General features: G+C 36.6%; 1 protein-coding gene across 3 annotated transcripts; it reads left to right on the forward strand.

Annotated features, from left to right (window-relative positions):
- The first annotated feature begins 235 nt into the window (after positions 1-235).
- NUCKS1 (nuclear casein kinase and cyclin dependent kinase substrate 1) lies at positions 236-27,548 on the forward strand. Of its 3 annotated transcripts, none has more exons than XM_063297500.1 (8): positions 236-506; positions 13,946-13,995; positions 16,985-17,090; positions 18,959-19,011; positions 19,433-19,582; positions 20,299-20,451; positions 21,567-21,713; positions 22,654-27,548. In XM_063297500.1, the coding sequence occupies exons 1-8, from the start codon at positions 490-492 to the stop codon at positions 22,851-22,853; spliced, it is 876 nt and encodes a 291-aa protein (XP_063153570.1). In that variant the 5' UTR covers positions 236-489; the 3' UTR covers positions 22,854-27,548. The 3 variants fall into 3 exon arrangements, with proteins under 3 accessions (XP_063153570.1, XP_063153571.1, XP_063153569.1); XM_063297499.1 differs by having other exon boundaries at positions 239-506; positions 21,564-21,713; XM_063297501.1 differs by lacking the exon at positions 21,567-21,713.
- The last annotated feature ends 215 nt before the right edge of the window (positions 27,549-27,763 follow it).

Below are 27,763 nucleotides of genomic sequence, written 5' to 3' on the forward strand. Positions count from 1 at the left end.
CTGCCTACGTCGTAGTCCGTCAGTTTTTTGTAGCTGTTGTTGGCTTCTCAGAGCTACTCAGCTCTCATATTAGCTTTAGCGAGGGGGGGTCCTCTCCACCTTCTTCACTCCTCCCGCTCGCAAGAGAGGGGCGGGCCGTCGCTTCCATGATCATTCGAATGAGCCAATAAGCCCTAGTGAGTCCGTGAAGCGACCAATGAAAAAATTAGGGAGGAGATGCGAGTGGTGTAGGTTGCGCTGTCCTCTCAGCTCGGCGCATCCCCTCTGCTGGACGAAGTGCGACCATTTTGCAGGGGGGGAGCTGCGAGTGGTGGCCATTGACGGTGCTAGAGAGCCAGGTTTGGGGCGCGGGACGGCGGCCTGAGTCGCTGGACCCGGGGATTAACGCCCCCCCCGGGAAGGCGAGCAAGAACAGTGCCAACGCTTCTCGGTTATTTTATCGTCTTCGTCGCCAGAGCCCGCCTCCGAGCTTCGATTTAACCAGCCAAGATGTCTAGGCCTGTCAGGTGAGTCCTTTGCAAATGGAGAAAGGCCCTTGGGGCTGTTTTGGTTTTCCCTCTCGGAGGCCATCCTTGGACCTGGAGCGGAGAAACAAGCAGGGCTGGCCAGGAGGTCCCACGCGAGGGAGGGAAGACGGCCGGGACTGAGTAGGTATGGCGGGAGAGCAGAGGGGAGGGGCGTGTGCAGGCATGCAGCGTGCTGCTTCTCGATAGTTGGGGGACTGTGGCACGCCGCTGCCGCCGCCCTGCAGGTCCCTCCTTACAGGATGCAATGCTGCCCCTTAAGGTTAGCGCAAGCAAAGGCCATGCTTCGACGTGGGAAGAAGCGGCGGCGTCCTTAGTTCTCTCGGTGCGCATCGCCAGCAAAGAGTGAACGAAGGCTAGTCCGGCGTGACACCGTCTCGAAGATTTGTGTGTGGTTTCACCCCGGAAGAGGCCAGGCGCCTCGATATGCTGAACTACACATTAGCTGACGTGTGTTTATTAAGCCTTTTTGTACAGCATTGCTAGTACATACGTGTTGGGACGCAGCTTCTTGGCAAGAGTGAGCAGCTCATAGGGAAAGGATTTCCTGATGGGGAAGGGTAGTAGATTACTGTAGCGGACTGATCGAGAAGTAAGGTAATTTCTCCTCCTTCGTATGAAAGGGTGCAGTTTCAACGGACCTGAACTAAAGACACTCAAACAGCCTTATATTTCACCATGTATTATATTTAAATCTTGGTATTTTTCCAAGGAATTGACATATGTAGCTCTGTTTCAAATTATAGATATTCCAACAATTTTACGAAGGATTGGGCTGAAGATGAGCTTTCTAATCAGCATTGTGGCTGATTAGAAGTTTGAATCTGGGTTTTCCTGCATAGTGAAGAAGTATGGAATTTTTGTCTGCCCTTGATAAGAAAGCCAGAAGCCCTTTTTATACATATGCTAACTTCTTTCCTTGTCAGTTTTGCCAAGATGCTCTGGTCATCCTTTTGACTGCTATTCTAGGCTGATTGACCATGCCATGATACTCTCTATTTACAAGGGATTCCCTGACTGCTTTTCAGCTCAGTCAGGGCAGTATGCTTCCCAGCTCCATTTCCTGTGTGATAGTTATGAAACACTGCCTAATAAACAGAGGAAGAGAGAAAATTTCCCAATATTTCTAATTTGACTATTAAAATCAACCAAAAAATGGGAACCTAAGGTTCTGTTTTAACTATCATTAGTTGTGGTAGGACTAAAAGAGTGACTTGTCTGAAATTCTTGTGCTAAATCTGGTTCAACAAGATTTAAATAGATGTTGCTCCAATCAAAATCCACTCTTTGGTACACCATGGTAGCTTTTATATAAACTTTAAAACATGTATATTGCGTTACAACTTCTGTAATTCCCTATAAATTGTAGCCATGATGTGTGGGAATTATGGAAGATATCACTGGATAAGAAATGCTGAGTGGCAATTTTGCAGTTGCTGTGAATCAACATTTTCTCTGTGTTTTTAGTTTTACGTTCTGTTCCTCTACAGAAATTCATTCAACGTTCAGTTTCTTCTCATGCTAGTTATTACCTCTGCAGATAAAACATGGGGTTGCTTAGAAATAACTAATAGTATTTAGTTTAAAAAGTAGGATTACCAAGTCTTACAACTTTTTCTTTTTAAAGGATATGTAAACTTTTAACAAAAAGCTTTTATTCTTCAAAGTAATTTCAAAAAACCATGTGATAGGAAGACTTTTATGTAAGAATATTTATAACAGGTTTGGTACCAGTTTCATGTGTGATGGTGTCCATGGGACTTCATGAACTTAAATTTTATGAGGTTGCCAAATCTCATGAGAGTTCAGTGTTCTTGTCTGAACACTGAGATTTTGCAAGCAAGAACATTAAAATCCTGCAAGTCTTCATAGATGGGAATACTGGAATCTCAATGAAATGTGGCATTCTTGTGATGTTTCCTTTCTCATATATATATGAGTTCTTACTTGAAAAATTAATACCTGCACCACTATGCAAAATTGCTTGTTGATGCATAATAGCTTAAAAGGGTTGTTGACCCCGTTTTGTGCAGTACAACTTTTAAAATATGAAGATAGGAATGTATTTTTTTCCTGCAGAGGGCACTGTCATTAATTTTCACAAGAGAAGAACTCGTTCTCCTTTGTTCATGGGCTTGCTTACTCTTGCTGACTTTTAGTCTGAAGGTTGGTCATCTGTTGTCTCTATTAAAACTCCAAGCATTGAGAATAAAGACTTTGATAGAGGCCACATTTATAAATAATGCTAAAAAAATAAGTAGCACAGAGGTTTTATTTCTATTTTTTTTCTTCAAAACAAAACTGGGGGGAAATTTTTTATTGCTTCAACATTTCCAGAAACTTTAAATTTCTAATCACAAAACATAAGGTAGTATTATGCTAAAATACAATTCTAATAACGTTATAAGCCAAAATGAGATTTTAGGCCCACTTTAAACCTGTAACAATGGGGCCTGTCAGATAGCAGCTGAAACAAATGAACTCCAGATTCCTTCATTTTCTTTTACTTGTGAAAGAAATTAATCCTTCACTAGAATTCATACTGTTGAAAAGAAAGTAAGCAGAAAAGTAAACCAGTTTGTTTAAAACGTTAGTCTATGACAATAGGATTAAAAATAAGATCTTTCAAAGGCTTGTTTTCCTTAGAAAAATAAATTGGATGGATAGTATTGTTTAAAGATTTCTAGTAAATTTCATCTATTTCAAATTCATTTTATGAACATTTACCAAATCATTCATTTTCAACTCTTTATTGTTTTTTCTGCCTACAAAACTAAGATACAAATATGTAACTTTAACTGTAGCATTCTTAACAATATTTGTAACTATAATTGATTAGGGCATTTACATTTTTAAATGTCATAGTTTTACCAAATAGAGCAGTTAGTGTTAAGTTATATACAATGTGCTATTGTTCTTAAAGAATAGTTAGAATGAAATAAATATGTTTAATTATTGATTTCTCCAGGTTGCCATGAAAATCTTCAAATGGTATTCTTTTTTCCTTCTAACCCATAATTTCTGGAAATGGTATACCTCTCAAATGAATTTGAGGGGTGCTTTGGCAGTGTTGAATTAATTCTTTAGGAATTGAATTTTAATAGGGAAGAGAAGCTGAAAGACTGTTCACTATTGGGGATGGACAGAAGGTTCTGTCCATCCTCAAAAGAATATCTGTTTTTATGTAGGTTAAGAAGAAAAAATAGAGCTCTAAATAGTTAGGTGTTTTCTAAAGTGAAAGTGAAGAACCTAGAAAATGCAAATCTTTAATGTTAAGAGGATGGTGATTTTTTGACATGCTTGAAGGAGTGTGTGGGAGTATGCTTGTAAGGGTTGTATTTTCATATTTACCTAGAATTGCAATTAAATGTGATACTTTTAACTGAGAGACTTGTCAATTATATGGATTTAAATTTCTTAGGGAGAAAACATGCTCTTCTTGAGGAAAAGCTAAGGATTAATACAATTTGACTTGTTATATATAAATTTTTAACTTCTATTATCAGATGAGGTTGAGATCTGAAAAGCCTGAGGACTTAAATTATCTGATAGGTATAGTTTGTATTAGATTAAATCATTATCATTTTGAATCCTAAATTAACTGTTAATTGTAGTGATTCAGATCACAAATGGAGTAAAATACTGCTTAGCAATACCATTACATAGTACCTGATATAAATAAATAATTAACAGTATTTTTTTAAAAGTGCTCTGTAATTCAGTTGTTAAAATTTGTTCATTTTTCTACACCAGACAACAACACTTTAGCTTATTTTCCAACATCTGGCATAATTTGGATTTGTTATTGCTTTACTGGGTTTTGTCAACATCAGGAAAATCTGATTGAGTTTTGGTTAATCAAATACAAAGCAAGGTTTAGAATGGAAAGAACTATGCTAAAATGTTTAACTTCTGTAAAGGTTAAAAAATCTTTGTGGAAAATATTTGGGTGTAAAAGAAAGCTTAAGAAAGCTTCTCATACAATTTGGATATTAAATGACTATAACTTCTATCTCACCTTTTTTCCAGAAAGTTCAAGGTATCATAAATAGTGCTACCCTTGAAGTAGCCTGATGCATATTTTTATGCATAACCTATAGAAGGCCTCTATTGAATATAAAAAGAAAGAATATTACTTCTATTAAGTATGCCTTTATCATTTTTTTTTGGTGGATGGGCTTATTTAGAACATTTTGGCAATGTAGACTTCTTGATTATGTAGTTGGATTAGATAATTCATTTTAGTTGGGTATTGATTTTTTACTCTTGCTGGTGGACTGGACTAGGTCAGTGAGCAGGGCTCTAAGGATAAATCTCATCCTGGACAAAAGTCCTGCCCCTGATGTAATATACATGTAGGAGCAAGCAGAGGATAGTACTCCTTGGCTACTCTAAGAAATGCAGAGCTGCATGAGCCTCTTTCTCTGTGCAGAAACAGGTACAGAAAAGCACTTTGTATCTACTCTGCTGAGGGAAAAAGCTGGTTTCTGTTTGGGAACTAGCAGAGAGTAGTCTCTGCTTACTGTTACATGGTGAAGCAATGGAATTATATCAAGTTTAGCTCACACTACTGAGATGGGGTCTTGCAATATGAGCTATGTGGGCATACTTCAAGCAGTATTGGGCCACAAGTCAAGAGAGTCTGCATTCCTGCTCCCTAGTATATAGCAGAATGTAAAGATTAAAAAAGTAGCATAAGTTATTTTAATGTATTACAGAAAAATACAAATTTTGAAATAATATAATTCTTGTCTTTATTTTTATATTGAAAAGAAATAATATACTTTTCAGCATTTATCTAATTGTTTATGCGGCCATAATAAAGCAGATGTGCTGTTACACATATAGTGGAACTACTTCAGAATCAACTGTTGTGATTTTAGATTCACAGGAGTTGTGATTCCATATTAACTGAATTTAAGATTTTGATCCAAAACAGGAAGCTGATTGAACTTACTCTGGTATTTTGGCATTTACATGATGGAAATGGCAAGTGTGATCACTAATCAGAATTTAAATTCTTGAGAGGAAACGTTCAGTAGATTGACAGGAAAAATATGCATAGCAATTTTTTTGTTTAGTGGAAGAAATTCAAGGTTAATTGTAATGATTTATTTGCAGTAGAAACGATCAAATTAGACTATTATGATGAAAATCCCAATTATGTTATTTTTTTATAATTTTATTAAAATTTATAGATACAAAGATAAAAAAAAATGACCCAAACTAAAAAAGAAAAAATGCAGAGAGAAAAAAATAGTAAAAGATATATAAAGAAATGACTCCCTCCTTCATCATGAGAAGTATAAACAATTTCAGTAACTTACCGCCATCTCTGATGCTACAACAAAAGGTATCTTATTTATAAACAAATTTTAAAGTCTCATCATTGAGTCCTAATCAGCAAAAGTCCATTAAGAGTTACCAGAAATAACATATATATATTTAACCTTAAATAAACCAACTTTATATTCCTTTACCACTTTCTCTGAAAATACAACAAAGAATCTCTTCCCATATCGTATCTATAAACAAATCTTTAAAGCCTCCTCATTTGGTCCTGGTCAAGAAAAAACCATTAAGAGTTACTAGAAACAGCATATATGTTAAGCTTGATCAGATGAACCACCTTTATATTCCTTCCCTTTGCTTTTAAGAATCTTGATCTTTAATTCCTTTAAATAGTGTCCCAAAAGTTGATTTCATTTTCTCTTTGTCTCTTCTCAGAAATTCCTTCTTAAGTTTAACCTGTCTCTTTTGTAAATCCAAGATAAAGTTATCCAAATCACTCCTCTGGTTTGTTATTTGTATGTCCTTTTTATTTATTTAGACATTACTGGTTTCATTTGTAAATTCAGTGTAACATCTTTTTCCATATCATTCTTGTAACCTGTTGTTTTTAAATCCACATTCTAAACAGCCTCAGTCTCAGTCTTATCATCTCTTTAAGTCCATTTTTATGATAAGCAGACAATCTTAAAAGTAACTTTTGAATGCACTGTTCCCAAATATCCTTTAATTCTTCCAAAATTAGAATACTTCAGTCCATTCTTTCCTAACCGGTCTCCTCTTTATTTTTAATCTTCAGTTCTTTCTGGTTCCTTTTAGTGTCCATCCTTCAAAGTACTATCTTATTTTTTTCCCTAGCAACATTTTCCCATGGGAAGATGTCTTACACTTAGTTTCAAAAGTGACTTTGGGCCAGTCATTCTTTCTCAGCCCAACTCACCTCACAGGGTGGTTGTTGTGGGGAAAATAGGAGGAAGGAGTGTTTGGTATGTTCTCTGCCTTGAGTTATTTATAAAATAATAAAGCGATAAAAGAAATCTTCATATATTTTTGTAGAATTTTAAACAACCCACAGGAAAGATTCTTATAATGAATTTCAAAATGCTGTTTCAAATCCATCTGTCCCCTTAGTCCATTTATAACTTTCCAAAATCAACATTTTGATCACTCTTTTGCTGTTTGTTCCAAAATAATTTTCTTTTCAGTCCTTAAACTTGCACAAAATGTCTTTCACCAAGGGTTGAAGGAAATTCACCCAGTGTAATGAAACTTGCCTTTCTGAAGGTTTTTAATATTGAAAAAGCCATTAACAAGCAATTTCCAGAAGTGATTAAGAAAGGAAGTATGCAAACCCTGTGTTCTTTTGAAGGTGCCTAACTCTGGCTTGAGCAAAGATGGTAATCCCTTGGCTCCCAGAGCTCTAAAACCTGGGAGACCGCTGTCTTACGGTCTTGCGGGGAGCCACTGTGTGGAGCACTTGCGGGCAATTCCAGGTCCTCTCCTTGTCTGCGGATCCGTTTGCTGGCTCCTCATTCCGCTACAGTCATCAGCTCCACTCTCAGCAGTCGTCTTCAGTTCGCCATTGCTTCCCTGGAAGTCCCAAAAATCGCAAATATTTTAGATCTTGACCTGATAAAAAAATTTGTTCAGGCCTAATTCTCCTGATATTTATGATTTGGATGTAATCAAAGATGAAATCAAAATTAATTGTTCATCATATCTGTATATACTATATGTGACATGATCTAGAATAAAATTAATTTAGCAAACAATTACATTTATTCTGTACAAATACTTGTTGAATTTTGAATGGTGTTTCTGTTTCATGGCTTGATTATTCAGTCTATCAGCCATGTTTCCTAAGAAGATGCAGTGACGGTACTAGATGTAACCATATCATACAGGACTATTTCATTATCTCAGAGTAATAGATATGGGAACTGGTCCTGTAGCATAAACACCAAAAGGTTTTAGAAGAGTACCTTTCTGAAATTCTGTCTCTATTTTTCGCTGTATTTGTTAAACAAACTTACATTCTGTGTGAATCACATTGTACTTTCATAAAACTCTGGGCAAATAATGAGAAAAGTAATACCACTACCATTCATCTAGTATTTCTGGATTCTATTGGAGGAATATACAAGCTGTATTTCTCATGCATTATCAGTTGCACAGGGGAAAATGAACTTAAAAGATGGGTCAGGGTGGCTGCAAATGGCACCTAAGGTTGTATAATTTGATCTGATTGACTTTAGATTTACCCATTTCAGTATTGAAACATAGAGGTTTGAAGAACCGACCTGAATGCAAAGGTTGATCAACGACTTAAGTTCAGCTATTTTGTGAAGTGTAATAGGCCAAAGCAAATGTAGCATTAAACTGAGTTTTATCTTTTTTTTTAATAAAGCCCTTCAGTTTTGGGGTGGTTGTGGATTTTTGTTTGTTTGTTTGTTTGTTTTTGGCTTGCCAAGAGATGCTGGCTGCTTCTGCCCAGCTTCCCCTGACACCCTGGTGGCTAGCTTCTAGGGCTGGGATGGGTGGCAGGAGAAGTAAGGCACCTTCTGCCATTTCACAGACTATATGTGTTCTCAGCACAGGGTCTGTGGCCTAGGACTGAAGGCTAGAGGAGGGCTGCTGTACTGGGCAGTTCCCATCCAGTTCCCAGATCAGCCATCTCAGTATAGCTTTTGATACATATCTAAACCCATGGATCCCTCCATCTGTTAAATCAGTCTGCTGATCACAGCAGAGTTGTGATTGGTTCATGGTTTTCTGCTGGGTGGTGATGTTGAAAAGGAGGGAAAGGAGTAACCCAGAGGGTTTGTTCGTTCATATTTCAAATTTTGTCACCACCTGTCTCCCTCAAAAGAGGGACTCTGGGCGGTTTAATCAGTATAGCAGTTTTTCTCTATATGCCCTGCACTTCATAAATAAGGATTCTACCACCTAGTGACAAGTAGAATCAGAAGAGGTATTTGGCAGCAAGGATAGCAATTTTATGCTGATATTCTGATGACTAAGGCATGAGTGGAGAGCAGTTTAATTTGGTAGTTGGAAAAGGTCCTTCAGCAAATGGACTGCTTTATATAGGAGCAGTCAGTGATTCAGGATTCTCATGGTAGTCATTTCAGAGCTTTCAAAGTCGAAACTAATATCAACGTCATATAGGACAAGTTGATTTTAATCAGATTTTCCACTGGTCATACAATGTACATTTCCTAAAAGGTAGTCAAAATCTGACCAATTAGTTTAAGTATTCACAGTTAGTTTCTTGTACCTAGAATTCACAGCTTATCAAATTAAACATTTTTAATATATGGAGGGTATTATCTTTATTACAATCAGCATGCATGATAGATTGCCTGATATGTAGTGGAATGTAGGATTTTGTGTACTAGACCAGTTACTTTCTTTTCAGTGTTTTATTTTACTTGACAGAAACCAAGTATAAACACAGATGAAATGCCTGTGATTGACAGAAAGTGAAAATAAAATATAGAATAGTCTCCTCCAAGTCAGTATGTTTGGGAGATAAATTGGTTCATTTAATTTTTTCCTCGAAGCAAATGCTAGTTTTAGAAGAAAGACATCCCTTTATATCTTAGGAAAGAAGTCATTTTAATTCCCTGCATTTTATTAGCTTTTGTATTGGTTAACTTGTATTTTTCATGTTAAATGCAAAGAAAAGATGTGTACAGGTAGTCCTTGGTAATTGGGACCCAGATTTCCATTGCTAAGCAATGCGGTCATAAAGCATGATGTCATGTGACTGCATCACTTAGCAACGGCAGTCCCAGCACTGCCCGTTGCCATTGTTAACTGAATCCCACCTGTTATTAGGCAAGGACCCACCCCAATCCAAACCATTCCCAGCTGGGCCCCTATCAGCCCTGAGCCTTGGTAAAGTAAGGGACTGCCTCCTCTACCTCTTCTTCAACTCCCCCCACCCACTTATCTCCCCCTTCTCTTCCCTTTTGGCTGCCCTGCACAGCAGCACTCCTTGGCAGCAGTGCCCCCAGGACTCTTTGCCCCTGGGCCTCTACTTCAGCCCCGCCACGGAGTACCACTGTGCAGGGTGGCTAAAAAGGCAGAGATGGGAGAGGGGAGATAGGCGAGTGGAGTGAGTTGAAGTGCCCCTGCAGTCGAAAGTGTGGATGGGCTACCATTTGTCATTGCTCTTCTCCCAAGGATTAAGCGTCTTCTGATTTCCTGACTGCAGTCAGCATCTGCAGTAATCTTCGCACCTAGAAATACAAAGTCTTTCACTGCTTCTACATTTTCTCCCTCTATTTGCCAGTTATCAATCAAGCTGGTTGCCATAATCTTGGTTTTTTTTGAGGTTTAGCTGCAAGCCAGCTTTTGCACTTCCTTCTTTCACCGTCATCATAAGGCTCCTCAGTTCCTCTTCGCTTTCAGCCATCAAAGTGGTATCATCTGCATATCTGAGATTGCTAATGTTTCTTCCAGAGATTTTAACTCCAGCCTTGGATTCCTCAAGCCCAGCATGTCGCATGATGTGTTCTGCGTACAAGTTGAATAGGTAGGGTGAGAGTATACAGCCCTGCCGTACTCCTTTCCCAATCTTAAACCAGTCCATTGTTCCGTGGTCTGTTCTTACTGTTGCTACTTGGTCGTTATACAGATTCTTCAGGAGGCAGACAAGATGACTTGGTATCCCCATACCGCTAAGAACTTGCCACAGTTTGTTATGGTCCACACAGTCAAAGGCTTTAGAATAGTCAATAAAACAGAAATAGATGTTCTTCCGAAACTCCCTGGCTTTTTCCATTATCCAGTGGATATTGGCAATTTGGTCCCTAGTTCCTCTGCCTTTTCTAAACCCAGCTTGTACATCTGGCAATTCTCGCTCCATGAATTGCTGAAATCTACCTTGCAGGATCTTGACCTTACTGGCATGTGAGATGAGTGCCACTGTTCGATAGTTTGAACATTCTTTAGTGTTTCCCTTTTTTGGTATGGGGATATAAGTTGATTTTTTCCAATCTGATTTGTCCAATTAACTGCTTTCAAATGCATAACAGTTTTAAAAGTTATGGCGGACAAGAAATGTGACTCTTAACTCAGGTGGGCAATCTGTAATTCAGATGTGGGGAAATTCCACATCAAGCGTTCCAGAGACTTGAAAGGGTTAAAGAAAAATTACCTGGCTTAATCCAAGATACAGGCAGAGATCACAGAAGCCCAAGAAAATAAAAAATTGAGCTGATCAGGGGGTTCTCTCCCCCACCCCACCCCTGGTCAAGTGGGCTTTTAAAAGAGGGGAGGGCAACTTCGATCCTTTACCTTGCCTTTGGGGATTTGCATTTTATCCTCCAAAGCTGGCTGAAGTAAGGGTAAGGGTAAAGCCCTTAGCCAGCAACAACCAAGCTTGAATCTATGAATTTGGATAGCAGGCTAAGATTGTTGGAACTAGCTGCAATGTAAATTATTTCATGTTATGGACTGAGATCTAGGCTGTATGAACTTGTTCTGGTGTGTGAGATTGGGGACTGAGGGAACAGCTAGTCCCCAAGGTGATGGTAACTTTTTTTTCCCCCCCAGAAAGCAGTTGTTCATTCCTTCTCCCTTTTCTTTTTCTTTTCAACTTTCTTCTGGCTCTCCAAATTAAGATTTAGAATGAATCAAATCGTGTTCAGTCTAGGAAAGAGATCCAACTTTTAGCATATGCCTTCCCACCGGATCAGGCTGCTGAAGGAACGGGGTGGCCACTTGCCTCCTCCCTGATATCTCAGAGAAAACAGGTAGAGAGGATTGCTTTGAAGTGCTTGGTAGTAACACACTCTGGACTTCTCCCAGAAGTTGTGAGAGCAAGAGGGGTGAGAGGATACCAGAGTTGTAAAACATGTGCACAGCTCATTACAAGCCCCAACACCTTATTTATTGGCTTCTGAAGCACCACTGATATCATAAAGTCAAAATTATGTAGACAGGAGGTAAGAGAAGCTTAGAAGTAGAAATGTTATAGAGCCACAATTCATTGTGTTAATTGCGTTAAATGTGAGATTAAAAAAAAGTTGAAATTTGATTAGTGCCATTATGGTAATCAGCCCTTCACTATCTTATCTAAATTATAATTCATTTGTGTACCTTATACTGTATACAGACATATATACGTGTGTGTGGTTTGTACTATATTAAGCCTGTTTTTAATTTGCCAACTCTTGAGTTGATGATGGAGGAGCCATGATCATTAAATTAGCATGTTCCGTCATAATTTTGTAGTGAGCTTATAGAAAAAATCTTGATGATGATTTTACATAATATAATTCTTAAAATATTTTAAGCACAAACTAATGAAGATATCTGAACCAGAAGATGCAGATCTTCAAAATGAATAATTTTATACTGCAAATTTTGCTGCATTTGAAAATTATTTTTATCTTGAAAACTGAGCTGCTTTTACTATCAATAAACAACAAATCACTCTTGTTGTATTTTCCAGGTCCTATTCTCAAAACTCTACCTAGTCTATTCTATATGAATAGAAATTTAGAAAGAATTGAACATTCTGACACAAAAGAAAGAGGTGGGTGTGAAGAAGACAATCAGTATTTAGACTGAAAATCCCTTAAACACAGAACTCTTTAACACCTAGAAAAATTCTATAAGTTCTGACTGTAGAATCAAGTGACTCAGTGGATTGAAGACCATAAAATAGGCCTAAGGCAGTTTAACGAACTAAGATCATACTCAACCCCAAAAGAAGCTCATGGCCCTGAACATGTGTGAGAGATGTCTCTGATACTTGATCCCATTGCCTCACTCACTGTACCCAAACCCCGTCCTTTCAAAAATGGTGCCTACCCCTAGTTTGTGCCATACTGTTTGTATAGAAAATATATATCCGGATGAACAAAGGATGCTGAACCCTAACTTGACTAAAGTAGAAACCAGCCAAGGCATTCATGGAAGTAGTTAAAAGGCATATTTCATGAACTAATGAAAACATTTCTGATGATGGATGAATTCTGTATTGCAGCAGAGTCCAGGATCTAGTTTTTTGTGGAGAATTGAGTGTTCTCTTGTTCAAGATGCATTCATTAACTTGTTGCACCAAAATGTATTCCACTATTTTGCCTGAAACTGGATTAGTAACTTGATTATACTCTTACTTGTTTTTAATGAGAATGCACTTTAAGGGAATTGTGTATGTAATAAGACAGAAAAACAAAGTTACTTGGTGAAGAGTCTAAGTGGTTTTTTAAATACCTCTGGAATTAAGAATCTTATCTGAATTTTGAAGAATTAGTTTTGGATGTAGTTCAGGAATGTGTATAATTTATATTTATATGAAATCTATTTTTTGTCACCTATTACAAATTATAACCACTTTTACAATGGATGCATTTGGACATCAGAGGAAGCCATATTTTGTTTTGATTAGAAAGTTCATGGTTCTTTTCTAGGAAGAATATCCAAGCCTTTGATATGTGATTTTCTCTGCAAACTGTGTTTGTTTTGATGATGTAATTGTGACACAAAGTTCACTGGAATTTTGAGATACAATAGTTCGTTCTCTAGCTATATGAAATTAATATGTACAGCGGTATTTCTCCTCCCTTCAGTTGTTGTTTGATTACCATATTAGACCATGTATAAATATTTTCAGATATTCACTAAATCAGGAATCCTGCTATGTAAGTCACGTGTTTTTAAACATTTCATAACAATCTTGCTAACTAGACCTAGCATCAATCAGAGGCAAGCCTTAGCTGCATTGCAGACTGTTTCTGTTTGTCAGCTGCTGTAACTTTAGACATCTCTGAATATAGATAGTAATGACAAATGTCACTAAGATGGTACATCATTTGTTACTTCCTGTAAGAACTAGGGAATACTCCCTTTATATCATCTGAATGCCCTGCAAGTCTTCTATCTGGGTGGATTTAGGGAAGAAAAAAGGTGTTAAATATTCTAACGCCTGTTTACCCTAATTGACCAAATCTTTTTTAATTAGTCAAAATTCCATTATTAGTCAAATAATGGAATTACTGAAACATGGCAACCATAATTAATATCTCTGTGTAAAGCTATCTTTGTATTAAAAATCAGTTCTAGATGGTGTAACTTTTCAAGTTTCCTCAAATTAATACTTTTTTCTTCTCCTCCAGGAATAGAAAAGTAGTAGACTACTCACAGTTTCAGGAATCAGATGATGCAGGTAAGTATCTTTCCTAAGCAAAAATGTCGAAACTTTTCTACAGTTAGGAAAAGTGATGGGTAACAAATAGTTGAAAAACAGTTTTAATGTATGCATATATATATTTTAGTAAGGTGCCAAGCTGAAGTGGTTCTTTCAGTTAGTTGTTTGCCCAGCTCTTTTTAGATAAGGCTTTTTAATATCTATGCTTCTAAAAACTATATTTTCAGTTTCCTCAGAGATGGCAGTTCCACTAACATTTCTGGAACCTATACAATTTATTTCCTTTCTTGGATAGTAGACATGCGCCTGTAACTTCATGGTGACTGGAATTGTTATTGTGTTAATTAGTAAGAGTAAAATATGGTAAAATTCCATGTAATTGTCATCTGTTAAATTTAATTATAAACCAGATTTTAATAAAACCAGAAACAGGAAGACTTTAATAATAAAAGAGGATATATATAGCTCAGGGTTGAACTGTGGAGTCTTTGGTGCTCTCTGAACTTGGTTGTTTGCTTGCAATGATGTGACCCGATGATGTTGCCTAGTTAGGTAATGAAACATCTGCAAGCAAACAACTAAGCTCAGAGAGCACCAAGGACTCCACAGACTTTAATAAGGATGTGTGAATCAGACAAAATCAAGAAGTGCATGTATGCATGCATGTTCAGGAGTCCTTGACTCTTTAAATTAATTCAAAGTTACTGAATTTTATTTTATCTTTCAAATGGATTGTAAGATACGATTTGATTGAATCATGATTGAATCAAAGTTTTGCACTGCCTGAGCATTTAAAGCCAACTGCTGAACTTAGAACATGAATGTAAATAGTAACTTCCTGTTCATGTTTTTCAGTATCTAATGCTGTCAATCATTTCACTTTTAATAATGGAGATAGTATATGGCTATATATAATTCAGCCATGCCCTGGTCATCCCCCATATAGACCCCCATATTGCAATGTGCTCTACATGGGGCTACCTTTGAAGAGTATCTGGAAGCTATAGCTGGTCCAGAATGTGACTGCGTGGGCAATTTTTGGTGCCCCAAGATCGGCACATGTAACACCTTTGCTGCACGAGCTGCACTGGGTACCAATTTGCTTCTGGGTCCAATTCAAGGTGTTGGTTATCACCTTTAAAGCCCTACATGGCATGGGGCCAGGCTACCTGAGGGACCGTCCCATCCGCATGACATCATCCTGTCCCACCCGTTCATGCAGAGAGGGCATCTTGCGGACCCATCGGTGAAAGAATTCCCTTTGATGGGGTGCCAGGAAACGGGCCTTCTCTGCAGTGGCGCCCACCCTCTGGAACATCCTGCCCCCAGATGTCAGGCAGGCTCCATCCCTCCTGACCTTCCGGAAGTCCCTGAAGACCTGGCTCTGCTGCCGTGCCTGGGGTGGGGAGCGGGGTAGTCAGTCCTGGGGATGGCTGGCACCTTAGCGGGCTCCCCTTATCTTTGCGATCTTTTGTAGCCATCTGGATTTTTATTTTTATTTTTAATTTTGTATTGTATTGTATTGTATTATATTTTATGCTTTATTATGATTACTGTTTTTAATGTTTGATTAATTTATTGTAAACCACTCAGAGTCCCTCTTTGGGGGGAGATGGGCAGTAGTACAAATTTGAGAAATAAATAAATAATGAATTTCTGTAGCCTCCTTAAAAAATCAGTATGGTAATGGCTTCAGTCCATCTGTAGTAGAGAATTTTGTACTTTATAAAACTCACCCATGTGTACTAAAGCAGTGTTTATGCAACAAAAGGAAAAAAGGTGAAGGGGGAGAAAAAGCCTCAAGTGCCAGTAAAAATAATTATGTGAAAGCCCAACATATTTTGGAAATTCGTTTGTCAAGCCACTACAAAACAGAAAAAAAGTATAAACAAATACAATTTTTTAATCAAGTTTAAAGACATTCAAATATTGTACAAAGACCAACATGTAACACATTATATTGTTTGGAACTTAACAACAAAAAATATATTTTAAGAGAGAGATTTTTGAATTATCATTATTTTGTCTTTCATATTGAAATCAAACAGGTAAAGAAATGATAAGAAAAAAGTTTACTGGATACAATGTATATTGTAAGGGTAATTACAACAGATTTGCATACAAGAATTATAATTTTGACTGTTATGTTTTTAATTATTTTCCTAATGATATCCAGCATGGGATTTTTTTTCAGTCTCCCCACATTGGGTCAATATTTTCATCTAACTATCACAACTCTAATATCCTTTTTCATTCAATCAGCTCAAGCTGAGGCTGTCAACTTAAGTGTGTTTAAGGGGTTTTTTTGTTTTTGCTGTTTTGCTTTGTTTTATTTGGAGTTTATTGTGTTGTATGTATGAGTTTTTTTGTTTGTTTTTTGCCTCAGCACTCTTCACTTTGCCCTTGCTTGCATATATTATTTTTACACCTATTTACCTAAATTGGAGAGATCCTTTTGAAGTTCTTTGTTCCCTTTTTGTTTGACTTCTCTTTAAATAATATGATCTCATCAAGAACCTTGGCCACCTTATTGATGCTGTTGGGTTAAATTTGTGAGGTAGAACTCCCCAACAGTTCCCTCCAGTTATCTGGACTTCATCCTCCAGAATTCTCGGCAATGGAGATGGTGGCTGGGAAATTCTGAGAGATGAAATCCATACATCTCAAAGGTATCCGCATTGGTGAAGGCTGTTGTAAGGTTTTATCTCATTTAACACAATTGGATTGAATTTTGCTTTCCTGAAGAGTTAAAAATGTTGCTTGACTTTCTCAGTATTATTTCCCCATTTGTAAATGCAATAAAATGTTGCAAATGTAAACTACTCAAATAATAGCAAATACTACAAAATTCTGCTTTAAGCAACAGCAACCCTGGATTTTCAGTACTTCTGATCAAAGTGTAATTGTTTGGTTTTATCAGAATGTTATATTTAATGATGACTTTCAAGTTAAGCTGACAGACTTGTAACTTATTTATTAATTTTGCTTAATCCTGTTTACTGTGTAGATGAAGAATATGGTAGAGATTCAGCCCCTCCAGCAAAGAAAATACGTTCATCACCAAGAGAAGCAAAAAATAAGAGGCGGTCAGGAAAGAATTCTCAGGAGGACAGGTAAACTGGAGATAGTTTTCTAATAGTTAGATTTGGTGTGTGTCTATCTAGAGCAGTGTTTCTCAACCGTGGCAACTTGAAGATGTGTGAACTTCAACTGGGCTGGCTGGGGAATTCTGGGAATTGAAGTCCACACATCTTAAAGTTGCCAAGGTTGAGAAACACTGATCTAGAGTCATCTATATGTTCTTTTAGCTTAGCTTAGATAATTAGAAAACATGAATACTATAACAATATTCACTGATCTATAAATTGGGTCCAAATTGAAATACTGGGTTTTGACCTATAATGCTCTGTGTCACATTGAACATGGAAGGATAGCATGTTCTAGTTGTTGCTAAACCACAGCTCCTAGTTTTCTTTACTGTTGATGATTCTAACAGGCTGCTGGGAGCAGTAGTTCTGCAACATCTGGAAGTCACAGCTTTCCTATCCCTGTGTTGTTTCTCTGGTATCAGAGACCTGGAAAATATATTCAGCCTTTTTTAATACTTGATATTAATCTTCTACTTTAGTCTGGATGTAGCTTTAGGGTATTTAATTCTGTATAATCGGATTATTTCCACTGTTCTAGGTTTGGTGTGTGTGTGTATATACATATATACATATAATGTAATTCTATATTTTAATTCTGTATTCTGTATTTTCAAGCTTGAGTTTGAGTGAAACTCAACTGAAATGCAATAGGAATAGCAGTGTCTGCAGGGAGGGATGTCGAAACAGACAAGGTGACAGTTGCAGCACCACAATCAGTGCCTACCCCTTGGTATGTGCATGCAGTGTTGGCTCACATACAGAAGGGGCAGGCTTTGGATCACAGTGCTGCGACTGTCATGTTACCTGTTTTGATCCCACTTGCAGTTACTGCTGAATAGAAATATATTAATGAGCTTACAGAAACGGGAGGAACTGATGCAGTGTATTGCCAGCTTCCTCCATGCCCCTGTGTAAGGTTTTGTGGCTTGACTTTTTCCATTCCACATTACAGTACATCAGTACAAGATTTGAGAACCATGAAGGGAGGATAACAATTTTGTATAACAAGTTTATAATGTTTGACCATAGCTTTTAAAATTCTAATCAAGTATGTTCCTTCCACTTCCATCAAGGAAGGTGAAGGAGGAAGCAAATACAATCACCAAATGTGCAAGTAGTTGAGGTAGCAAGGAGGTCACAGTGAGGTCGAGGAAGAAAAATTGACTGCAAACAGCCTGGATGAATTGCAGACAGCTCAGGTCATGGACTAACAGTTCCCAAGGCTTGCTGTAACCATGAAAGGGGTGTGAAGAGTCACTGGCTTGTTGGCATGTCATTTCACTGAACCATCTGAACATAATATTTTATACCAAGATCCTCTGCTTTTTCCCTATATAAGTCATGGGAAAAGTGAATATTAAGTAGCGCCTCCTTTTTTTTCTTGCCTTAAGTAGGAAAAATGCAAAACTGGTGGTATGCATAAGATCCACACTTGAACTTCTGGAATGAGATCTGAATAGCTGCAGGTTAATTCTCAACTGGCATTCTTAAAACTGCCTTTTTCCAGAAATGTTTTTGCCAAGTTATTAAAATTTTAGCGCACTCTCTAAATCAAACTTTATTGAGAAAGCTGTCACATTGATGAATTTCAGAGAGAGATACCCTTAGTACTGAGGCTTCACAGTTAAGCTGCAAGTTGCCTTCCTTATCCCATTTTGCATCTTGAGGACTGTTAGAGATGAAAACTAACTAACTTACTATTGATTGATTTCTAGAGCAATTAATAAATTCTGTAAAATGAATTTAGTTGCTCCTCTTAACTCCATCTAGGAATATAGCAACATCATGGCAATCTTTTTGGCAATAGTTTAAAATGGTTTTTCTTTTTACAGTGAAGACTCAGAAAAGGACATGAAGACAAAGAGAGACGATTCACATTCAGCAGGTAGTTATGCCATTTTTGTAAATTAATGGCAGTTAGAACAATGTATGCAATTGATTACTTCACTGTAGCTATTGCCTGAAACCCTTAATGCTTTCTGGTTTAAATCATCTGCTTATTCCTGATACTTTATGTGGAATTAATCTCTGAATAGTTAGTGCCATATGATTTGTTTCCTTGTAGCACAGGGATGGGAAACCTGTTGCTGAATTTCAACTCCCAGCATTCTTCAACATTGACCAAAGCCATCCTATACAACCTTCCCACCCTTGCTACAGCAGATTTCTAAGAATCTCTTCCTCCTCCTCCTCCTTTCCTTCCTTCCTTCCTTCCTTCCTTCCTTCCTTCCTTCCTTCCTTCCTTCCTTCCTTCTCATTATTATTATTATTACTATTATTATTATTATTTCATCATTTTTTCTCAGATGAAGATTTTGGCAGTGAGGATGATATAGGAGCAGATGATGGTAAAGCTGACAGCGACTATGAAAGTTCTCAAAAGAACAAAAAAGGAAAAAAAGTGAAGCCTGACAAGAACAAAAGAGCTGCTTCTAGATCTAGAAAAAGGGCTGCAGGTAATGTCTTCTGATGATGTACTTAAAGACAAAATCAGTTAATACCTAAGTGATACATGATTGATTGATTGAAAGACAATTTCAGGTAATGTTTTGTGAAATCTTAATAAATCATATTGTAATTTAAATAACCATTTTGAAGTATGTAAGCAACCATTTATATGGATGAAAACTGATAAAATCAGAACAAAATCAAGTTGTTTCTTGATCTGAGACATGTTGAAGGTAGACAAAAAATATGCCATAACATACACAGACACATAAAATAGAATTTAAACTTTATGTTGACTATTTTGTTTAGCCTTGTCTCTTCCCACTGTTTTGATTCTGATCTAATTAGTACAGTAGCTTAATTTTTTACTTTGTTCATATTTCCCCATATGAATGAATTCATTCATTCCATAAACTTTTGCTTAGTTCAGAAAGCCAGATGAAGGAAAAGAAAGTAAGTTCTGTATGTGGATCCAGAGTAATAATTATCCCTGCTTTTGATTATAGTATGATGTGGATGACAGTTAATTAATGCTGGATGTTCCATTACCAGGAATATCTTGCCTCAAAACATATACAGAATAATTGCAACTTGCAAGCTATCAGATACAAGTAGTGGTCAATTAACTCAACGGCACTGTGGAAAGGTGGACGTTTATTTCTACCTAAGTTGGAGATGTATACAGAACTGTAAATATTTAGTGATCTGTCTGACTTTATAACAGAGGACAGTGAGGATGAGAAAGAAGATCACAAAAATGTGCGTCAGCAGCGGCAAGCAGCATCCAAAGCTGCTTCCAAGCAAAGAGAAATGCTAATGGATGATGTGGGAAGTGAGGAGGAAGATCAGGAAGAGGAAGAGGCATCATTTCAGGAAAGTAAGTGGTATTCAGTAGCACATGTACAGACATATGGAAAATAGGAATGGGACCATCAATCTGCAGCCGTGTCTGATGCGGTGTCCATGTTAAATGTTCAGACAACCAAACTTCTTAAGCATAACAGTCATATCATTGTTGATATGCTTGATGTTCAGCTTGGCTTTTGGCAGCAAAAAGAGGATTAAAAAAAAGCTGTCCCTAAAACTCAGGACATAAAGTATTTTCAGACAATGGCAATTTTTTAGGTAATATTCTGCTAGAGAAATACAAATGTTAAAGTTAAAATGCCACTCGTCACTGTTTTACCTTCAGCACTGGGCAATAGTCTGAACAGTCTTATTTTATTACAAGTACCATCTTACCTGGCATCATGATACAGTGAAGGGCTTCAAATCCTTTCATCTTCACAGTTAGAATAAACCAAAAGTTTAAAAACCAATTTGTGTTAAAATATCTGCAGGACTTATTTTGCTTTCTAACTTGTCTGTTGTATAAATTAACAGACGCTTGCTCTAAATGGTGAAAGGTGGGGACCCATGAGAAATTTGCAGTGAATGTATCAAATAAACAGAAACCCAGTGAATCTGTGAACTGATGAACTAGAATCATGGAAACCTGGATTCAAAACCTGGAAGTCTGTTTTAGGAAGAGTAAGATACTGTGTTCCGTATGTAATAAGTTACTGGTATTGACCGCAAAGGGCACTTCTACAACTTGCTACAAGATGGAAGACCGTATTGAACAAGAAAGCAATCATGACAGGCTGGGAAGGGCTTTGATGTAGAACCTACAACAGCTGGTGTAAAAATGGTCAGGCTTTGAGCCTTAATTACTCTTGAGGGAAGGAGAAATTTGCCTATGCAACTGCTATTTTAAATAATTATGCTACTTATCACAAGCCCTAAAGCAGATTTACATGAGGACATACTGAGGCACAGAAGTCGTGATTTCTGCAAGTTCTAGCAAGTGTGTTACAGGATATAGAAGCCAAGAATACTGACTGCTATCTCTTGATCAACCTACCAGACTCTCTCCCTCATTCTGTCTCTCTTCCAAGTGAACAAGAACAGCTCTTCTTAGAGAAATTTCATTCCTCTCTCTCTGCACAGAAGATTCTGGCAGCGATGAAGACTTCCTTGTGGAAGATGATGATGATAGTGACTATGGCAGTTCAAAAAAGAAGAATAAAAAAGTGGCTAAGAAATCCAAACCAGAAAGGAAAGAAAAGAAAATGCCTAAACCAAGACTAAAGGCTACAGGTGAGCTTAGCTTGCTTCAAAAGTTCTTATTTTACATCCATTAAGAATGACATAATGAAATTTGTTTGCAAGTTCTTATGTTTTCTCAGGTCTTCATCTTGTGGGCTTAGAAGGATATGAATCAAATCATTCCCAATTAATGTTAAATCTATATTTGTGTGTGTGTGGTGTAATTTAATAGGTTATTAATAGTTCATTTGTGGATTATCCCTTTTTTCAAAGAAGCAAAGAAATATAGTGACTTGAACTGGGATGGGGTTTTTCTGATGTCATCATTGTCAGTAGTATGTTCAGACTACTTGCCAGTGCTGATTAAAACAAGTGATGTTAGTGTCCATTAGCCCCAACGAGTAGTGTTATTTCATTCTATTAGAAAACAGAATTGTTCATTTTCACATGTTCAGATATATATAGAATTACATACATCTTTAAATACACAATACTTCTTTGGCTACATGTTGCTTATTAGAAATTGCATTTCAACTTAGATGAAAAAATGGATAGAAGAGTTGTATTTTACTTCCTCCCCACATATCTGTTTATCCTCAAAAATGCTGTTGCCTTCCATACTTACAGTAGAAAGTCCTACTGTTATCAAAAGTGCTTTCTTATCACCTTTTTGCTGCTCATGGTTATGGAAAATTGTTGACAAGAAAGTTACTCACTTGTAGGTTGCCTGTATTTTACTATTGAAATGCAGATAGCAAGAGTTCAACTTGATTCTTTGCTGAATAACAGTCCTGCATGATTTCATAATAATACTGGCTTTGTTCAAGAGTTAATGTGTTCCTGTTTTATTAGATTACTAGAAAGCAATGTTTAAAAGAAAAAAAAAACCCTTCGATTTGATACTCAGTGGATGGGTATCTTAATTATTAAAATGTGTGTATTGTAATAATAAAATATTTTACTATTGTTTTGATGCTTTTCTTTTCTTCAGTTACACCCAGTCCAGTAAAGGGCAAAGGAAAGGGAGGTCGTTCCACAACTTCAAAGACATCGAAAGAAAAAACCCCATCCCCCAAAGATGATGATGATGAACCTGAAAGTCCTCCACAAAAGAAGAAATCAGTTAGTCCACCTCCAGATAAATCTGGGGATGAAGGGTCTGAAGATGAAGTCCCGTCTGGTGAAGATTAAACGGTGGTGTGGGAGAGAAACTTTTTTGAGAGAGAGTAAGGAAAAGAGGATGTACTTAGGGGGTAGAACATGGTTTTGGTTGTGGCTTGACTATTGGGCTGTGAATGCCACTTTTACTTTAGCTGTTTTAATAGTACAGTTCTGTTTTTTTTTTGTTTTTTCTTTTTTAAGAAAAACTTTATGTTTTGATGTCACAGTCTCTACTGGCCATTCCGTTCTCCCCAACAAGTCTGAAAGCCATTTAGATTTAAATTAACAGCTAATTAAAGATATATTTTTGAAAGCTTACTACAGTTGTTAAGCAATAAGATTGAAGCTGACACTTGGAGATCATAGTTAACAAATAGAATAGATTTTTCCAAAGCTGAGAAGGCAATTTGCTTAATTGAATCCAAAACCAATAGATTATTGCATATAGCATTTTTGTTGGCATAAACCCATCCATTGTACCTCAATTATTTTGAATTCCATTAAGCATTGCAAATTCCAATATTCTGAATCTTTGGGGTTCCACTGTTTATTTTAGTGGCCAAGGTTACTTTAATAACAATTTAGTCTGATCTGTTCCAGACTTTGAAAAGGTCACACCTGTTTGTACCATTTGTATCCTTCGTTAGGATAGCATTTCCATTGGCCAAAATGCATCCATATCTTTCCAGCTTTTTCTAAAATTTCTGTGCTTTTGTGCTTTCTTTCCATTAAGTTTGATTTCATGGAGAAATTCTGGAAGCTGGAATATCTGCTTTAAATTTTTTGAGCAATGCACTGAATGGGTGATGACACAGTATCTTTTTCAGTCACTGGGTGTTGATTTAAATATTTCCCTTCATATTCCACAAAGTTAGAATACTCTCCTTCTACCAACATAATTTGTCTTTTACCATAACCATCACTGTTTACTTCCCTTCCTGGAGATTGAGTGCTGGTTCACTGCCAGGTCATTTGTTGGTTAGCAGAAGCTGGATACCTAGGCTAAACGAGGAACAGGGTGTAAACTGGAAGACATGAGGGATAAACAATAAAATCCTGCCAGAATTAGCATTTTAGTAAGTTTTAAGTGATGCAATGACATTTCCAATTTAAATATAGGTTGGATTTTTTTCTGTCCTTGTAAAAAGAACCGCTGTATTTAGTGTAATTTGAAGTTATTTTTCACTTTTCACTTCAATCATAATCTCTTTAAATAAAGTGGAGTATTAGTGTTCTGAAGACAGATCTTTTGATCTCTGCTTATACATTGTAAGTTTATAAAAAGCCAAGTGGATGGCAACCCAAAATATATTCCCTTTGTGGGGTAGACTTACCTAATAAGTATTGCAAAGCCAAAGTGAAAATGGAGTACTATTCTGTTTTTTTTCTTTTTTTCACACACACACGCACCCAAAAACCCAGCAAAATGTAATTTGTATTTTAAAAAATGCTTGGCTTATCCCCTTTATTTTGTTTTCTTATTTAAAGCAATGTAACTTACGTCTATAATTGTTTCAAACATAAATCTGGGGCATTTTAGCGAAATAATACAAATTCATGCTGGCTTGAAGTGACAGCTTTGATCTAGATGTTGGCTTATTAAGTTTTGAATAATATCCAGAAAGTGAAAATGCTTTGAGTTGCTCCTTGGACAGAAGCCAATCCAGGCTGAGTAATTTTTGCCAATTTAATTGAGGCTTAAGTGTTGAATGGTATTATAGCTATGTATTACTTATCTCTGAATTCTAAGTTCAAAACAGACTTATCCCATCCTACCAATTAAATGCTTGGTGATCTAGTATATTTAGTTGCTCCAAATGTGCAGGTATTGGAGTGATTATCTCTTAATTATTGTGGTCAGCCAGCAATATATTTCAATCTCTCAATATATTTTTGCTGCTGATTCAGATTTGTTTTATAGAATACGCATTTTTATTCTTTCTGTCCTTTTACTAGCAGATACGATTGTTTGTAATAAGAATTGGAAAACCATTTAGATTCTTCCTCTGTTTTTCTTACAGATAAATGATGTCAATTGGATTTTTTAATCCTAAATCAAATGCTGTGATTTCACTGATCCTAGCATTTAACTCCTGGACAAAAATGTTTTCAAGGCTCCGGAAATCTCTTAATTCAGATAGTAATTGTTTGGCCTTTTCTCATTTGATAAACAGTCAGAGACTGAACATTAATCCCCCCTGCTGTTCACATAACAGTAGCAAAGTAATATTTTAAATATTTCGTTCTATTTTTTCAGACTTCTGTGTCTCTGTGTATATTGCTTTTATGTGAGGTATTCTAGGGATGCAATAGCTATATTAGTTCATTACTTTGTTCCATAGAACAAGTGTTGCCAGATAAACAAATAGGTATATTCCAGTGTGCATTAATCACACTATATTGGTTGCATCCTGGGAATGGCAGGTTTTTTGATGTAGTAGTTTTAATTAAATATTTCTTGCATTTGCTGAAAAACCAAAAGCAAATATGTTTAGTGTATCTAAGTTATTGCTTCATATATAAATGTGATAGCAACAGGGGTATACATAACATTTCAGTGATGTTTTGAAAGGTGTGTGTTTGCACCTTACCTTTGGGGCCTGACCGGTAATGGTGGCTATAATACTGAAGAAATAACTTGCACACCATAAAAGGATAATATTTAGATACACCCTTTGTGATGACTTCTCTTCAGTATAATATTTTAGCACAGATCAAACAAATGCAGGGGCAGAATGACTGGTTTGATCTGATATTAAAAAATCATGTTGAAATATATTGGGGGAATAAAGAAGGAAATGTATATGCATTTGGGTGGTTGATGTGATATAAATGTTAAATATACTCAATTGTAATATGCCTGCACCAAATACTGAAACTGTTAATTGAAAATACTTTTAGACTGATTTTAAAAGCATTACCCAAGTATATGAGACAGCTTAACTAAATAGAGCTAAGGAAGAAAAAATGCTATAACATGCTGGAAATTTATGAGCTGTAGAAATTGGTGCTTTTGCTTTATGTAATTTTTCTGTGGAGTGTTTATTTTTTATAACAAATCATAATGTTGACACATGATTTTATAAAATAAAAGGAAATCGATTCCCATGATTTTAGGTATTTGGTAAATTGTATTAGTATTTTGTGGGGAGATTTAACTTTTCCCCCTTTTCAGTTAACTTCATTAAATGGCTGAATCTGAATGGCTTGGTCTCAAGCTTGCTCATCCTGTTACTGAAACTCTCCTTCCACCCCCAATTTCAGCTGGAGTCTGGGATTAACTCCTTCTGTGTTCATATGGGACAATGCACCATGTGTGAAATGCACAGCATAGAAGCTGGGTATGGGTATACTTGTGATAATTTCAGGGCCCAGGATTCCTAAAACTAAGCTGATGCTTGGCTTGAGTATCTTTTCCCACATTCTTATTTCAGTTTACTGCTTTGCTAGAGAGCTTACATTTCATTATTTTCTTTCAAAACTTCTAACATTTAAAGCAAGTGCTTCTCTGTTTTGAGTCTTATTAAAGTTTTCACTACATGTTGATTTGATGTGTTAACCTTTTTTTTTAAAAAAAGAAAAGACCTATTGACCCACCTGCTGCTGTTCAAAATAGTAGAAAACGGAATGGTTCCATCAGAGCATGTTTGGTATGATTGTAAAATACCATTGTGCATATGTTTTGTATACCTGGGTAGGGATTTTTTAGTTGAGAATACAGCATTGGGGCAGAACATAAACTTGCTATAGCCACAGTAACGTGAAAACCCCTTCAAGTAACTTGTATGAGTGGGAATGAAAGCGCATGTGTGTACGCATGCATGGGTGTCTGTCTGACAACTTAATGTGTGTTAGAAATTTGTGGTTTACTTCTGCAGAAACAATTATTACAGAAACTGTATATAAGAGTTTTACATAATTTGTTTATCAGGAACATGGCACAGTCAAACCCTAAAGAGTTCCCAAGTTTTAGAGAGAAAAAGACAACAAATGGAGCAAGCACTCTTTGTATCAGATAGAAATTGATGGAATTGAACGCAGTGGATATTTGTCTTGGAATTAACTATTTTGTTGGGTTCTAAGTCTCTCCAGATTATTAGAAACGATACATTCAAATGGGGTGCCAAGGCCATCAGTCATGATAAATAACCAATAAAATTGTCAGTCCATTGACAATGAAATCTGCAGCATGGTACTAGGGGTTCAATTTGAATGTAATAGTAATGCTTTATATAAAAAAGAATTTTAAAAGGGGGAGGGGGGTTGAAGTGAACATGATATTGTTGACCATGTTCGTGAATTATAGATGCAACATGCATTGGTAGAATTGTGTGACAGTCTTTCGTGCTACTTAATTTTACATATTCCAGTCTCTGTATGTACTTGCAATTAAAAAAAAAAAAAAAGTCCCTGCTTTGCTTTTTATTGAAGGGTTCCCAGGACTGCATATCTATTATTGAGCTCTGTTTTAAATATGTGTACCCTTGGCTTGTATTTTGTATTAAAAGAGAACATGGAAAAGAACCCTTTATTGTTCAGCATGTTGGAATTGTGTCCCCCTTATTTTCTCTCTCCTCTCTCTCTCTCCTCCCTACTTTGTTTTGTTTTTGTTTGTTTTTGTTTTTTGAATATATTAAGCAACTTATTCTTCTGTATCTTTTTTCTTTTGTAAACTTTTTGGTTTTGTTTAAAAATGGCTTTATAAAAGGGCTTTTATAACCCATACCAATGCCTTCTGTGTTTTTTCCACTCTTTACTGTATATGCCAGCCTACCCCAACTTGGCACCCTCTACACAAATTGCATTTCAGTTACTTTAATTTCCAATATTTGGTCATGCTGACTAGGGAATTATGAAACTGGTAGTCTAATACATTTGGAGGACACAGTTTTGGGGAGGGCTAGTATATGCCACGTATCAGTTTGTTTATCAAAATCAGT

The sequence above is a fragment of the Candoia aspera genome, chromosome 3 (genome assembly GCF_035149785.1).
Source record: "Candoia aspera isolate rCanAsp1 chromosome 3, rCanAsp1.hap2, whole genome shotgun sequence".
NCBI lineage: Eukaryota > Metazoa > Chordata > Lepidosauria > Squamata > Boidae > Candoia > Candoia aspera.

Excerpts from the sequence above, each read along its gene's own strand:
- NUCKS1 (XM_063297499.1), top strand. Across the intron at positions 13,996-16,984 it reads TCAGGAATCAGATGATGCAG|ATGAAGAATATGGTAGAGAT; the intron begins GTAAGTATCTTT and ends TTTACTGTGTAG. Across the intron at positions 20,452-21,563 it reads AGAGGCATCATTTCAGGAAA|AAGATTCTGGCAGCGATGAA; the intron begins GTAAGTGGTATT and ends CTCTCTGCACAG.